Source organism: Anas acuta, chromosome 2, assembly GCF_963932015.1.
Source record: "Anas acuta chromosome 2, bAnaAcu1.1, whole genome shotgun sequence".
Classification (NCBI taxonomy): Eukaryota; Metazoa; Chordata; class Aves; order Anseriformes; family Anatidae; genus Anas; species Anas acuta.
In genome coordinates this window covers 113,917,574-113,934,332 of record NC_088980.1, presented here as the reverse complement: position 1 = coordinate 113,934,332, position 16,759 = coordinate 113,917,574, and the positions used below count along the sequence as shown (strand labels likewise).

Below are 16,759 nucleotides of genomic sequence, written 5' to 3'. Positions count from 1 at the left end.
TATTTTCTGTTCTTCCACGAATCAGTGAGAATTTTAAAATGCACCATTCAGTCTGAAAGAAGAAAGGTGTTTCTCTGGCCATGGCACTGAAGCTTATGGAGTCAGGAGGTGTGAAAAAAGAACAGTTACTAAGCACATACACTAGAAACTGCTTATACTAAAAAAGTTAATTTCATAGAATTTTAATGCCATGTACATTATGACGCTGTGTGCTAACAGACCGAAGCTTTTAAACATGTCTTAAAACATTTAACCTTCCAGAAGCCAGCTCCAAGGAAAAACAGTGCAAGTTCCATCACCGAAATACAGTGCATCACTGCAGTTGCAGCACTGGTGCAATTAAAGCAAATCTCAGTCAGCTCTCGTACAACTCATCCCACCCTCATTACACCAACATCTAAAAAAGAAACAGCAAGACAACTGAATTGATTAATCAATTGACAACTGGCTATATGGAAGACAAAGAGAAAGCACAGTACTAAGCACACACCTTTGCCCTGTAGCCATGGCTCTTTGAGTTTACACTTCCCAGCCTTTTACATTTTTGCATCTTAACTGCGGCAAGATAAGTACATCCCAATCAGACAGTACTGCTCTATTCAGCTTGTCAATAAGGACATTAAGCAGTGGGAAGTTATTAAAATAATTTCTTAGGAAAGCAAAACTAATTTGAAATTGTAAAATAAATATTGATCAGTGGTGCCATACCTACCTACTGGGAACAACGGTATTATTGCATCATCCAAAAAGGCAGGCAGCAACAAAGAAATGTCAAGGAGTGCCCTGCAGTACTATTATGAATGCTCCCTACCTTTTAACACAGATATATTAAAAAAAAAAAATCTCCTCCAGCTCGAGTATGTAATTAATCACAACCCCCATTCTATCTATGACTGATATTTCAGTGCATTTTCAAACTTCCATACTTTTGCTACCATGTTCACAGATGAAAAAGGCTGGCAATTTGTTATGCTCAAATTAAACTTGATTACATAGCCGTGTTCTCTAAGCATGCTGCCCAATGACACACATCTATTTAGTACCCCTGGGAGTATATCAGTTTCTCTTGAGCTTCGTAGCATTATCAAAAGGTCATGGTCACCGATACCAGAGACTTAGCTTCACTCCAGCAATTAAAGTGACCAATGTAAGTGGTAGGTGATTCACTCTCTTTGAATTTGTATTTCAGGTTAACAACAACTTTACCTGCATAATGTACAGGGATTTCTATCTTTGGCCCTATGACGTAGTGGCCCTCCTCCAGGCTGTGAGCTGTGATTGTTGTCCACTGCCGACACGAATGAATCAGAAGGTAATCACTCTCTCGAAGGCCTTCTACAGTTTCTCCTGCAAAACAGATGTATTTTTTTTAATTAATTACATATAGAATTAGGAAAACTTCACAAGAAGCATTTTATATTCTTATTACTGCACATTTTTCAGACGTTTTGATATTTAAAAATCCAATTAAGTTTAATTCTAAGCAGTATTCATTTTGCAGTGTAAGCATTTTATCTTAAGAGAAACAAACCCAAAACAACACAGTGCCTGCCTACAAGCACCACAGAGATGTACTCTTGTTTACTCAGCAGTGGCTCTCAGGCTACTTTTTCAGTTTTCTGCATGAACAGACTTTTCATATCCCTGTTTATGTCTGCCTATCTCGCTTAATACATATACTCGAGACTTCTTAACTTTCAGATAAAGGAAAGCTATAAATAAATGTATCAGTTATGAGGTTTTGGAGGTATCAAGAGGAAAGTACCTTTTTGTATGTTAAAAGAGCAGCACCACACTAACCTATAGCCACCTGAAGCCAAACCTTGTTCATCACTACTAAGAAATTGGGTACCTAACCTGCAGATACAGCGGTCTCAGCTCTGTCACTAGGTAGTCAGCTGTTCCCATATATCTAAAATTAATTAAGAGGGCTTATAAAAAAGATGGAAGGCAACTTTTGCTCGGTCAGATAATGATAGGACAAGGAGGAGCAGAGGGGGAAATGTTAACACACCAAAGTCGAGATAAATGCAACCCAGAGCAACCACAGATCATGCCTACCTCACCCCTGCAATGCCCCTTCTCATGTTCTGGTGCCTGCCAAGTCCATCCCAAGCACCACAAGACAGAGGGCTCTCCTTTATTCCCATCTGTCCCAAATCTTTTGCATTTCCACAAGCACCTTTCCCTCCTCCTCCACCGACTGCAGGGCCTAACCTGGACAACACTGCTTCACCTGGCTTTCCAGTGACTGCAAGGGCCACGTTAGACTGTTCAAAGTACTAGATATACATACCAAGGATGATACAGGAACAAAATTTTATAGAGCAGGGGATACCATAGCAGAATGCTCTCCTGCATTCCTGGTCTTACACATACAGCCTACAGGACACCTTCCTCAAGGTGTCTTGAAAGCACTCACATGAACTTTCTGAAACACTTGGTAGACACTAACCATAGGCCAAGAATAACAAAGCTTTAAGTTTCATTTTTGCTCTCCCCCACCAACCCTCTGCTGTTGCAGCCAGAAATAAAGCAAGCGGTTTAGCCCTGGCATCACATTTGGACAAAACCCATTCTCTTCAGCTGCTACAGCAAACTGCACTTCCTCCTCCCTGTCCTCCCATGTTTTTAAGGCAGAGGAAGAATCAGGCTTTCTGTCTCAAGCAGCAGACGTTTCCCCGCTCGGCCTCGACATCAGGAGAGAGACTTCCCATTGTGCTCCTTCTGCCCACACCAGGCAATCTTTTCCCCCGCGTGTGGCGGTTACTGCACCCTCCATTCCTGCCTGATTTCATGCTCTCATTCTACCAAGAAACGCCCTCCTACACGAATCAAAACACGGCAGCTGGCGGGTGTGAGAACTGCTGGATTTCAGGTCAGGAGAGAGACCACTGCCACCCGCTGCTCTGCCACCCGCGGACCGCCGGGTTCTGGCTGATTTCTGCAGCAACGTGGATGTGTGCTCACCTAAGGGCAGACCCGTCCCAGGGCTTCCCAAGCTTTGCTAGACCTTAAAACAAGTTGTTCCCATTTTGCACATGTGGGGCTTCAACTTAAAGAAGTGGGTGGGCAGCCGCAAGGCACATGGAGCTCATCAGTTCCAGTTACTCTTTGCCCCATAGAGGTCCCATTTCCAGTTTTTCTCCTTTTTGACAGTGCAGCTTCCAACAACACAAGCACAATATTTCATGAGCTGGTTTCCAAGAGCTATTTGGGACCGTGTCTCCACGCCGGCACCCTCACCATGCAGGGAGCATGGAAGGGACCTCAGAAAGCCTAGGGCAGAGTGACAGAAGGGCCAGGCAGCACAGGAAAGCTCTGCAGTCCCTCCAGTATCTGGAAGGACGGTCAGGTACTTGTTAGAGGAGTCACACACCCGCTACATTTCACCAAATCACCTGCCTTTGAGCATCTTCTGCTCTCTGCTCACAAGGTGACTCCTAATAGATATAAAAAGTCTCCTCATCTTACTGCAGCACAGTCGAAATTTTTGGGGAAAACACAATGATAATGATACATGGTGTTACTTCAAACTCCTGTTTCAGTTCAGAGACTTACGCTCCTGCTTTCTATAATCCATGGCAACAAGTAATTATTCCATTCCACAACAAAACAAAACCAATGACACCTAAGGGAAGAACTAGTATTTTACTAGTTTCACTGACAATGGTAAACAAATTTTGAAGAAAATACAAAGCATCTCTGGTATGCTTTTCCATGCCTTACAATTTGTAGTTGTAATTTCAGGCCATTACCTAAAGAAAGGCTGAATTGTACCAGCCAGGATTGCAGGGAAATAATTATAGTATGGGTCATCCTCCAAGAGTCTGAGAAAGACGTTCTCAGGAAAAACAACAACAAAAAAATACCCATTATGAAAAGGAGCTCCCAGCCGTGGCTCACAAGCCATGATCTGCTTAAGTGGTTACTCTGAAAACTGGGTGGGACAGGTGAGTGTAAAAAGATATTACCAAGGCAGGCCCACGAGTGACTACCTAATGAAGTCTGCAGCTGGAAGTAGCTGCATTTTTTTTCCTGTTTGAACCCTGGAAACCACAATTCCTGTTACAACAATCATTCGCTCACGCCGATTAAGTCGGAAACGAGTTCTGCACTTTGCCACGGAGCTGGAGCGGAGGAGGGGGGTGGATGCAAGCCTTCTGCACAAGGGCAGGTCTGTCAGTACCACGTCCCGATATCCTGTAGCTGTGGGTGGACCGGCTGCCTGGGGTGGCTTTAGAGAAAGATGCTCCTTGTAGGGATTAATGGACTAGCAAAACCACAAGTACAAGGAAGAGTCGAACATGAATGAGACAACAGAGCGTGGCGGTGCAAGCTCTTCTGTTTTCTTCCGTTGACTTGCTCAGTGCCTTTAGACCAGTCTCCTCCCGGAGAGATGAACCTTTCAGGCAGGAGACGTCTCTGAAGCAGGCTGTGCTGCTCAGGTCCTGGCCCAAGCACAGCCCAGGCTTAGCCCTCTACGCTTCTCTCAGCAAACCGTACCTTGCAAAACAGCCACACGCATCCAATCTGATCTTCCCCCGTCTCAGTAGCGCAGGTTATGCAAGCCTTTCATTAATCACATTTCAGCTATGTGGGAGAGAAGTCAGCAGCCTTCCCATCCACAAGCTATGCAACTCGGTTCTCACCTATTCAACATCCTCCTACACGACTGCTTACATAAAGCCAGACGCCATGAGAAAATAGAGCACAGGCCACTCATCTTTAGTAACAGTTTTGTCTCTTATGATCAAATATGGATTAGCTGTATCTCCTCACCCTCTCCTCCCCACCCCAAATGCCTGCAATATAATTAAACCACTACAAAGAATCTACAGGCAAATACTTGAGTGCTTTTTTTCTCCCAAATAAAAGTCAGAAGCAATGAATTATCACATGCATTTCCCCACCCCTCCTCAAGTTCCCTACCTTTCCAAAACATGAGTCAACTTTATTCATAATAATGCCCGAGACTAAGAAACCCATGATTCGCTAACAGCGTGTAAATCCTAAATAAAGCATCGACACCCAACCGTGCCTTGCAATAAGAGCCTCACACCTCTGAGCTGGGAAGTTAGCCGGTGTTCCTAAACAAGCTGTCATCCTATAAGCGCCGCGACCGAGAGCAGGATGCAGGCTATTTCATCACAGATCACCTAAGCAGCATCGCAACAGCTGCTCATTTATTCATTCTGAATCAGGCGTGTTGCCATTTTTAGTTATATAATTGGCAAAACTTCATTTCCGCACAGTTCCTGAAAACCATAAATACTGCAAAGCACGCTGCTGTTCAAAGGCTACTGCAGAGGGAATGCTGACCACAGAAGGAAAATCGTTCACATGTTGGTACAGTTGAAAAACGAAATAATAATAATAAAAAAAGGTAATTGCTTAATCTAGATTCCCATGCTTATTAAATACCACCTACATTAAATGCCAATACACCTTTCATAATTCTTTCCAGTTCCAAAACGGTATCATCCGCGTTTGCCAAAGCTTGGCTCTGTCACCGTAAACACTCCAATCTCAGATGAACAGTTAAAAGCTGAGCTATCCTGCTCCTGGTCTTGCTACAATCTACAAGTTCAGAGACGAATTTCTGTTCTCACTTGCAGTTTTTCAGAACCAGATGAGGAAACAGTAGCTGGCTACGTGCTGGGCCTGACCTTGTACGCGGCAATGCTGCGGCACACAAGGAAGCACCGACCTCCCTGCAAGCTGTAGCAACCACTTACCCTCTGAGGATGTGCACTTTTATTTCCTTTGGCATTTCCCAATTTCTAAATGTTTAGGGTAAAGGCTCTGAGGTAGAGCTGAAGACCCTCCAGTTTTGAAGGGTCTGAGCACCCCCATCTCTTCTTCACCTCCCTCTGGATCAACAACGGGCCAAGCTTTAAATAAGTCCCATAAAAGAAAATTCACCCTGGTTTCACATAGTTTCATTTGCCAAAGATAGCAGTGACTTTTCAACACTAACCACTAAAGAAAAATAAAATAATGAAACAAATGAAAAACATCAAACAAAAAACACCAGGAAAAAAAAAAAAAAAAAACTTTTAGGGTTCTCATTCTAGTATTGAGAGGCTGACATTTAAGTCACTGCAGAATGTGCAGAGTACCATGACTCATTCACTCACAGAAACTACACTTCTAAAAATAAGCAGCAATCTACACGAATATAAACATTTTTATAATGCCACACACTGCCATCCTGGCTGGGAGTTGACATCACTCCCTTTAAAACACAAGCTTTTCATCTGGAGGCATGAGAATAGCAGGTAAAGAGCGATTCAAAGAAAGAGGAAGTCCATGCAAGCAAGCTTCCAGCAACATAACAGATAGCATTTACACATGCCAGATGAACTGGATACCATCAGCTCCTGCCAGGAAGATGGTTACGGAGACATTCCTCTCATCTCATTCATCACAGAGGACTGTAAAGCGAGCTTAATGCTGTCCCTTGCACATTAGTTCAAGCATGCAGAATCTGCTCTTCCTGGAACAAAAAGGCTTACAGAAAATAGCTCGTGACAATCTTAAGATCACTTCTGTGAAATAGGTGGTGAAGAAGATGCCTGCTAAACCCCAGGGAAAATTCATCAAGACTTGGTGCCATGTGTTTTCATTAAGTGTGAACTCCATCTGCATCCAGGTAACAGCTGCTGTACAATTAAGTGCATCACCCAGGCTGCCTTGGTCAGTTAAGTAGGTGGTGGGTTTTAATTACCCCATCTAATGTTCCACAATCACATAACATAACATTATACAGGAAAATCTCAGCAACATTAAAAATCACTTCAGTGGGTGCTCAGCCAGGTAACTACAAAAAGACACACAAATGAGCAGCTTCAAGTGTCTCCCGCTGGAGCTTGTACCAGCAATTGCTAGGACAGAGGGGTTAATTTGAGGAAAGCAAAGAGGTGGCTGCCTGGTGAAATGTGGTTAATGTTAGGACTTGATGATCTTAGAGGTCTTTTCCAATCCAAATGATTCTATGAAATCACTAGGAAGACCTGTCAGCACATGGCTAATTTCATGAGACTAGCAAATAAGGCTTATTTTGCCACAACTGGAAGCTAACAGAAAGCAGAATGATTAGAAACTGGAAAAAAAAAAAAAAAAAAAAAAAAAAAGAAAGAAGACAGGTGCTTATTTATTTATCATGCTATTATAGCACTGAGGAGCCTTACTTGCATGGTATCTGCTGCACTGGACAAGCAGAAGGGACTCCTTCCCTGGCTGAGGGCCAAACAAGAAGCCATGTGTTAATATACACCTCGACTTTATTCTACAGCACCACGGAAAAACAAAGCATAGCTCCAGCCAGGATAAAATGAAATTATAATCCATTGTTATTAAAAAAAAAAAAAAAAAAAAAAAAAAAGAGAGAGAGAGAGAGACCATTATTGACTTCATGGCTCTGCACAGAGATGTTTCAGGTCAGAGGGAGGTCACACTGCTAGCACAAATAGAAATGCCAGCCCTGCTTTTCCACTCCAAAAGAAAGAATCTACAATGCTGTACGCCAGTCAACTAGTAAAAGTTGTCTTGTTTTTTGAAAAGGCCAACTTGTGTTTCTGCCAATATTTGCTAGTCACATAGCTCCTACAGAGGCAGCATCCTAAGATGAACTTGGTTTCTTTTTAAGTCATTGGCAGATTCACAGCAGGTAAAAGCTGCAGCTCCTCCCAGCACACAAGCACAGTGCTTCCCACTCCAAAGATGGTTTAAATACATGCAATGGAGGAAAAATAAAAGAAATGAGACATGACAACTCAAAAGACGAACTAAACTACATGCTACTGGTTATCCAAATACCTACAGTGCTGTGGTGCATGACGATCTGAAGGCAGCTGTCATCAGACCATCAAGGTGAGGAGCGAAACAAGTGAGCAAATGTCCTCTTTGCTTCAAAAGCACTGACTTCACCTGAAGTCATCTGATGGTCATGCAGTTTCAGACAGACTGAAGCTGTGCCAGCACATGGGACAGATCAATCCAACCTGCAACCTACCACAATGCTACCACAGCATATATTCTTTCATCCCCAACTCTCAGTCATATTACTTTACTGGAACAGGTGCCTCTTCTCCTACAGTTAAAGCTTTCTTCTTTTGTAATGCTGAGTTTGGTCTTTACATTTAGGGGAAGAAACAGAAACTCCTTGTTAAGTCTGAATATTCAAATTAGGATAATGACATATACATACACATATATATTTATTTAAATACCAGATCATGCAACCTGCTCACCGAAATACTCCTCATGGCAAATAACTTCTATCTGAACTTTGAAGGAGGGTTGGGGAAGGAAATCAAACATTTTGTTTTCTGCGTGCTGCATCATACTCTCGCCTATCTGTTGGGAATACACCTATAGGGACATATCTCAATGTCAAAGAGCAGTAAGTGTTAAGTTAGGGTGGTTTGCTTGCTTTAACTTTGGCAGTGTATTTGGTTACTGAGTCAAATCTCAATGAGCTGTTCAGCCTGCCAGTGCTATTCTTTCCGCAAAAATAAAACTTGTCTAAATGTAGGTCAGAGAAAAAAAGTTCAATAGGATGAGAACAACGTCTGAATTTTCCATTTTGAAGCAGCAATAGGGTTTTGTATGGAAAAATTTCACATCCTTCTAATTTTTCTTAACAAAGGAATGAAAGAAAACCTCACAACTATTTTGGTACATGAAGAACTCCACTTTTAACAACAGTAGCGAACAGGAAATCTACAAGGATTGAAAATGTTACTTTTTTTGTCACTATGACTGAACAGAGGCTTGGAAGAGTTACTGTTGCATTAAAGGTGTAATGGAAGAAAAGTAAAAGAGCACTGAATTGTAGAGAACACTACTACTGGGAAAACAAAACAAAAACACACCTTCCTTGAAAGCCTCTCCATGTTATCAGTCTCACTTTGTCATTCCATACAGACATCAAAAAAAAAAAAAAAAAAAAGAAAAAAGTAAGAATTATCTAGCTGATCAGATAAACTTCTTTGTTTAAAGAAAAGCAAAACAACATGCATGGGGGTGGATCATGTGTAATCTTAATGCAGACTGCCAGTGAGTTAGAAGGGTAAGTATTGTAGTTTCTGGGAGCAAGGTGGAGAAAAAAACACACAACAACAACAACAAAACACATTAACATTTAATCATCTCTGGGATATAAAGTGTAGTATACTAAATTTTTAATTTAAAGTGGGCCAATTCATTAGGGAAGCCTGACTGTGGTCTCATCTGTGTCTGAGCACAGTGGATGGGAGTAGAGGTCTCTGTCCCCAGCTGCACAACCTTCTGAGTTAGCAACACAGAGATCTGGAATAAAAATTGCAGTTTTATCAAGGACTAATAATCAACCTCACTTTTCAGCTTTCTTTCTTAATTTGCTGAGTAGTTTTGAAGATGTTTTTGTTCAATTGTTTCATCCCAGCAGCACATTCATTTGTGCTGGTTCCTGTTAGCTGGACCAAGCACTATATCTGTCATGATTCAAATTCCTATCAAACCCCTCTTTCTCAAAAGAAATACAATGCTGATTTGAAGTGTCGTCAACTGAACAGATCCACATCTTCCAGCAGCTCTTCCAGGCTTTCCCTGATAGCACAAGACTAGCAATGACGCTTCCCTCGGCCTCGGATGGTGGAGGAAGGGAACCTGTGTTCGTTTCATGAGCAAGGCACAAATAATCCAAGAGCTCAACGAGCTGAATGCCAAGTAGTGCCTGGTATCCATAATCCCAAACCCAATTTTAGCAAAGGCCACGAAGCTCAAACACTGTGCTTGCTTCCAGGGAGGCCATGGAGGGAGTGCAGCAGGCCAAGGCCCGGCCCGCAGTCAGTGCTCCTAGCACACCGCTCCTCTGCAGCACGGTCAGACAGCTCCGAAGCTGTCCATGGCAGGCTGCACACACAGCACGGCTGGGAACAGGCCACAAAAGTCTCTCTGTCTCTCTCTTAATGCTGGATCAACCTGGCTTCAAGCAACACAACACACAGCATCGAGGCGAACGCACACCGCACAGCGATGCTTCTCTGTGGGAGGACAGGTGCCGCATCTTCCTGCTGCTTTAGGACAAGCTCCCCAGGAGTTTTGCTTTGGCTGGAACAACTGTTGCTGGCTACAGGCAGCTGAATTGCAACAATCTTTGGCGGTGTCCCAAGAACAGGGCATCCAGTTTGCCTCACTGACCCTACCTGCAAAGCAAGGGGCAAGGACAGCCTTGCCCTCAGACTGCCCAACCACTTCTCGCAGCGCTTCCTGCGTTTCTGTAATCCCTCAGCCTCACAGCACTGTGATCAAACACTGCTTTGGGTGACCATTAAATATTTCACAATCAAGAGAAAGGAGATAAGGCTTTGCTTCTGCAATTTCCAATCCCTGTGCGAAAGACAGATACAATCAAATTGCTTCAATCCAACTGATGCTGAACTCAGGCTATCATCCACTAATACCCCAAAAGAGAGCAGAGACTCCCATCCCCCTATTCTTTTTATGCCTGCCAGCTAGAAGACAGATTTATTTCTTCAGGATTAGCATTTTGCTATTGGAACAACTAGATATACCAGTACTGTTGCAACAAATCAGCATAAACCATAATCTTGTTATAAGGCTACGGGACATATTAATCCACTGAAAAATCCAGTTTGTTCCAATACAAGCTTTCCTCTAGCTGCAAATGCAGAGAGACATCATCTCAGAGAGTCTCAGAAAACCTGTTCGGCCTACTGCGGGGAAGAGGAGCACAAATACTTCAAATAAACACAAAGCTGAACGCTGGTGGCACTGCCGTTGGTGAGGAATGCTCCACTGACTTCATCACTCCCACAGATTGAACCTTGGCATCGTGCTTTCTTTGTGTTCAGAAAGAACCAGTGGAAAAAAAGAATAAGGGTAACACCACAGATCTCACCGAGTTTTGTTTGCGTTTGTTTCAAGCCTTCAGAGCAAACATCCCAGAACAAGAAACCTTACTTTTTATGAACTGCAGCCAAGCAAGCCAAAGCACATCTTTCAACACAGCCTGCTCTCCACCCCCACACGGGGGAAAAAATAACAACAAAACAACACTCAGAACAACAATTTCTTCACATGTGCATTCCAAAACACAGTAACTTTCTGTCACTATCGTAATTACTCTTATTAATGCTGAACATCAAACGTAACTGTATATTTGTTGTATCTGCATCACAGATTTAGCTGTAAGATTGATCCAACAGAGCAGTCCATTACCCTGGTTACTTATGAACTACTGTGGAAAGCCTCAGCAATTCTTTAAAATGCTCTAATACCCGAAAACATGTGGAGTAGTGCTAACTATTTCTCATTGTATTTTAGATTTGAAGGGAAAAAATGATCTGAGAATTACCCAATTAATTAAAAACCAAGATTCTTATGGAAGAAAGTTTTCTGTTTCTGAAGTTACCTAAGATCACAAATCTGAAGCTGTAAGACTAAGTGCAGAGAACCCTGCTTTAGCTACACTTAAAACATTCACAGGTTAATAGTACTGAGAATGAAAAAGCTGAACAACTTTTCACTGCATGCAAGGCAGGCTCCAGCCTACTTTAGTGTTAGTATAGAGAGAAGGAGACAGGAATTTAAACGTAGACATAACATTTAGTTTATTTTCCCTTTTTAATTCTCATTGACAAAGGAAAGGAGATTTAAAACACTTGCTTTGCAATCAGGGCAATCTAGAAATTGAGACCCCAAACAGCAACTTTCACAAGCGATCTGATCAGTATGGTTAAGAGAAGGACACCACTACCTGATCAAAAGCAAAGCACGGCAGCAATGGGACATCTGAGCAGCACGGTGCCATCCAAAGCAGCTCCTTTAAATACCTCATTGAGAGAGATGAGGTTTTCCTTTACTAGAGGCAAGCACTCCTCATGCTAGAAAGCTCCTGCTCGGAAGCATCTATAAATATTGAGAGGGCCACTGGAGGATACACTTCCAAGTGCCTGTTTAACATCGGCTGCCTAGTTGGAGAAGCTTAATACTTAGAGGTGGGAGGTCAGCATTTAGCATTGCACTACATGCTTTCACTGGCTTCCTATTTATTTCCAAGTACAGCAACAAAATGGTTGCTTTAATTGAGAAACCAAAGGCAGCTGCACAACTTTGCTGCTGCAGAGGCTGTCTCTCCCCAGGTGGGATGGTTGGAGCCTGGTCAGGGAAGTCTGGCTAGAGCTCTCTAGGTTCAGGGTGCCCACAAAGAGACCTTTAACCCTGCCAACCTCATGGCTTTAAGATCTAGAATGTGATTCTAGATTGCCCTGGCAGACAGAAAAGCAGCCTATTCATTCAGACTTTTCCTGGGCACAGCATGAGAGCCAGGGAGCTGCCTATTGTCAGTTATTTATAATTAGATGATATTTTAAAATACTAGCCAAGTAGGCATGCTCAGTCCTCTCATTATCTATCCAAGCCCTAAAGAGACACTGTGCTTCTTTGTGCTGCACGGCAGTGATCCCTGTTTGAACTTCGGGCATCTTGGACAAACTCCCAATTAAAAAGCAAGTAGCCAAAACGCAGGAGCTGCTCATGCATAGTTTGCTTTGGCTTTGAAAGAACTCATCTTCCAATTTGCCTCCGATTTCTGCATCCGGGCTAGGGACAGGAATAAAACCAGCTGGAAGAAAGCAAGCAAGAAGTTCAGCTCCGTGCCGAAGCCGGGCTGCCCGCTGGCTGCTCTCCAAGCCACCCTCCTCGCCTCCCCGGGCATCAATCGAGGGCATGGACGCGGCGCCCACTCGCCGGGGACTGCTCTCTATCTCTGTGCTTCAGCTCCATCAGTCCTGGTAAAACACAAGAGTCACCAACAGCAGGGCAATGCCTCCTCTTCAAACCCGGACTGACCATGTGAGTGTGCGGAGACTGTAGGTGTTTGAGGGTAATTAGGTACCCACCTGCTCGCTTTGGTTACGTGCAGGTACAGGAGGAGTATCTGAGTGATATGGGAATGCTAACATGAGAAAGGCAGCCAGAGCTGCACCTCCTTCTTTCCCGGCCAAGAACAGTCCTAATCCTGAGCACAATTAATTCTTACTGTGTCAGAGAAACCTACACCAACTGTAAGGCATAAAAAGAATGCCTTTTTTTTTTTTTAAATAAAACTTAAGAGATAAGAGAATGCTGTCCCTTTGGTAATACCTTGATCATCTTCACAATGCACAAAAAGAAAGAATGCACCTCCCGTGAAGAGGGAAAGCTTCTAGGTTTGGCGAGCAGCATACAGAAATGACAGTGAAGAAAACCCCATCATGCCTCACTTTCCCCTTGAGGATAAATTTATCTTTGCCCACAGGCTACTCGGTCTTAAGATATTTCGTTACGTATTGACAGGAACACAAATGATACTTGACAATACAACCCATAAAGCACGCAACAAAGATGATCTTTTCCTCTGGATTGCCCTACATTCAGCTGCAGTGGTACTGCAGCTTTGCTATTTGTCTGCAGCCACATCCTGGGTTCTCTGACTGCAACACCATGCATATGTAGCTGGTCACATTTTGTATTTTCATACACAGCCCCAACAGCTCTGCAATTCACATATACAGCAGGAAAATACAGAATGCATCAGTATAATGCAGATCCATATTTGGAGACCAGGGCAGGAACAGTCTGACCATAAAAAAATGACATAAACCCATCTCAGATAGGAGCACGGGAATTCGCCAGTGTGTGTGTGTGTTGATAGCCTCTTGCGGAGGGCAAAAGGGGCATTTTGACCTTTTGCTAAATAGATGCCTGAGCAGAACTGTTAGGAAAGAAGCAGGAATAATTGAATGTTTTAGTAACCGGCCTCTCAGCAACGAAGAGCGATGGCTTACACACACCAAATTCTCCTTCCAGCCAGTCACACCACATAACAAATGGACCAGGATTAGTACTGCTCTTACAAACACACAGTTATCTCCACTCGCTCACTGCAGGTCAAGCAAGCAGCCAGTGCTGGCTGAGAAAAGGAAGCACAACATGCAAAACCTTCCAATTCGTGCTTGAGTCCTGCCAGCAAAATCGCCTTTACTACGTTACACCAAACAGCAGGTCAACATATGAAAACGAGTAGAAGCCAAGGGAGATCCCATGTTATCTGCACTGATACACACTGCTTTTCTGCTGCAATGTCCAGAATACTTGCTTGCTTCCCACAGCAACCAGCTGAAGGTTGAATTTCTGGTCACAGGGACTAGAAATCTTCAAGTTTCTAGCAGTGTCTGAAAGGACTTTCCCTGCACACTTTCTCACTTGTGAGAAAGTACCAGTACTGCTGGAAGAGGTGAAGAGGAGGAATGTCCTATCTGGAAGCAAGAGAGGACAACAGAAAACCTGCAGCAGCTCCTTGCACTGCTCCATTCTGCTACGGCTAGACTGTACTGTTTGTTTTGTCTTACAGCAACCCTGGAAATGCCCGCAGATAACTCCTAACGCCTACTGGAAGCCCACCAGTGCAGGACAGTAACGCAGGGCATAGGTTGAAAGGTGCTGACAGGAAAGCCAGCAGCTCCAGGAACCCAACCATGCCCTGAGATGGAGCCATCAGAAGAGGCAACATGATCTCTGGACAAGAAGGAAAGATCTGTGCACATATGGCTTTTTTTCTTAATACCTATTAAGGAAAAAAAAATACTGCTTGTAAATAAAAGGTTTCCTTTATGCATCTTCCCACAAACACAACCTTAACCTCTTTCATCCTCAAAATGGTCAAGTGCCAGAAAGCAACACAAATATTCAGTGCATGCTTTTATTGGGACAATTACGTGAAAATTGCTACTGGGGGGGGAGGGGGAAATGGAAAAAAAAAAGTGCTAAACAGAAAAACTAACGCATGGCAGGGGGTATCTGAGGATGTATAGATTACTTTAAAATAGTTCCTGGAAGTAATCTAGTAATTAAGTATTTAGACTATATGATTCTTACAAACCTAGATGTAAAGAGACCATGTTCTGTTTGGGTCTAGCAGCCCAGCAGCAGGCTCAGCAGCTGAATGAGAAAGACAGGCTCCCGGATAAGGCCAGCAGGCACTACTTGGAAACGGCTGCCGAAGGCACACACAGCTACCTTTCTCCACTTGCACTCTCAGGTCAGTTTTGGGCATGCATGGTCTTTCCTCAGGAAAGAGGCCAACAAAGTTTCAAAGCGATTGTTCTTGAAAGGCGGACTCATAGTACAAGGAGATTTTCCAGTTCACAGAGGCTGAACACTTCTTCATTCCATTCCCAGTGAGCTCTGGACATACCATCCTGTAAAGAGGCCAGCACGTGCAAAACTATGGCATGTCCACAAATAATTAAAAAAAAAAATCTGATCCGGGACCACAGTGACCCACAACGAGCATAGTTTAATTTACTGTACTCATTACCCAGGGAAGCCAGTCACTCTCCACTCTCCTACAGGGTTGAGAAAGTGTTCTTGAACTGCCCTAAAGGATGAGAACTACTGTGCAGTTATGGAGTGGCTTTTATTTTATTACTTTTTTTTTTTTTTTTTAAAGCAGAGAACTTGTCCAGAAAACCACAGGCAACTTTCTCACCTGCTTCGTTTGGCAGACAGCCCTTTAAATATCACATCACTGAGAGGTTCCTATTACATGCTGCTCAAACAGCAACCTAAGACCTCCAAAAAAGAAACAGAAAACAATACGGTCAAACACGTTCTTTTCTCTTTTTGGGACTCTCAAGGCCTCACAACACTGGGACAGAGGCCGGGGGAGAGCAGGACCCGGGGTGCACCCAGAGACTCACCCTGAGCGCTCGGCCCCTCCATGGAGGAGGGAGAAGCACACCATGTGTGCCCTGAGCACCATCCCAGCACAGCAGGATTCAGCCTTTTAACACTTTGAAAGAATTTCTGGAAGTGGTTAATGTTTAACCTAAATCTGAATACAGCTAAAGCCCTCGCAGTTCCCTGCGCCATCCTACAAAGACCAGTTTATTCTTTTTTTTTTTTTCCTGTACCAGCAGTGCAGAAAACATCTTGTGAATGAACAGCTCAGGGCTGTTACTCCCCCATGCTCTCCGATCAGCCCACATCCTCCCCAAAATATCCCAGTTGCCCGAGTTGCAGAGCGGAGCCATGACCCGGCACCGCATGCCCTTGCACAGCACCCCAGCATGGGCAACCACTGTTCAGCCAGTGAGCAGCCCCAGCCCCAGGGTCCTTTTTGGAAAAGCTGAGTTATTTCCTCGCCCAAACCAGTTGCAAGTTTTGTCCTGACTGCGCAGACATAAAGCGGAGCAGTGCGTGATCCCAAGGGATCTCAGTCCCTGGGTTTGCTTGGGTTCCCCCATTTAGGCTGCCAAGAGAAACCCCCCAGCTCCCTCGCTGCCACCACTAAGGCTTCCCCTGCTCTCTTTGCAGGTATTCTTGCAGCGTGCTGTGTTTTAGATAGTATCTATGTTTGTGTCACTGAGATTCAGCCAACTCGTGGGGCAATTCCAGGATCAACTTCAGCAACCAAGCGAGCTCTCAGGCATTTCCAGCCTCTGAGACAGCGTTTAAATCTTCTAAAGAGAGCCAAGGATTCATGTCTCTTCTCGATGGAGCCCAATGACATGCTCACAGGTCAAGGAAACACACACAAGTCCAAGCTCTTCGTGATTACATCTTGCACAAATTAGAGCAGGAAGGATAAACCCAACAAGCAACAAGCACTTTTAAAACAATTTTGCATTTCCTGAAGATGAGCACTTGGAGGAAGCTCCAAGCAACCGTACGCTACCACCAGAGCACCTTCCCTGCTGTTCTTCCA

General features: G+C 43.8%; 2 protein-coding genes across 3 annotated transcripts in view; both read right to left on the bottom strand.

Annotated features, from left to right (window-relative positions):
* Positions 1-16,759, bottom strand: part of GAREM1 (GRB2 associated regulator of MAPK1 subtype 1) — a 100,634-nt gene that overhangs the window by 76,546 nt on the left and 7,329 nt on the right. Inside the window, exon 2 of one of the 2 annotated variants that reach the window (XM_068671788.1) lies at positions 1,207-1,347. In XM_068671788.1, coding sequence (XP_068527889.1) covers positions 1,207-1,347 — 141 coding nt within the window. Of the gene's footprint in view, positions 1-1,206; positions 1,348-16,759 lie in introns of those variants that run through there. The other variant, XM_068671790.1, reaches the window with a different exon arrangement.
* Positions 1,210-16,759, bottom strand: part of LOC137851044 (ras-related protein Rab-10-like) — a 59,267-nt gene continuing 43,717 nt past the window's right edge. The window contains exon 6 of the mRNA XM_068671793.1: positions 1,210-1,347. Coding sequence (XP_068527894.1) covers positions 1,336-1,347 — 12 coding nt within the window. The 3' untranslated portion in view covers positions 1,210-1,335. The remainder of the gene's footprint in view (positions 1,348-16,759) is intronic.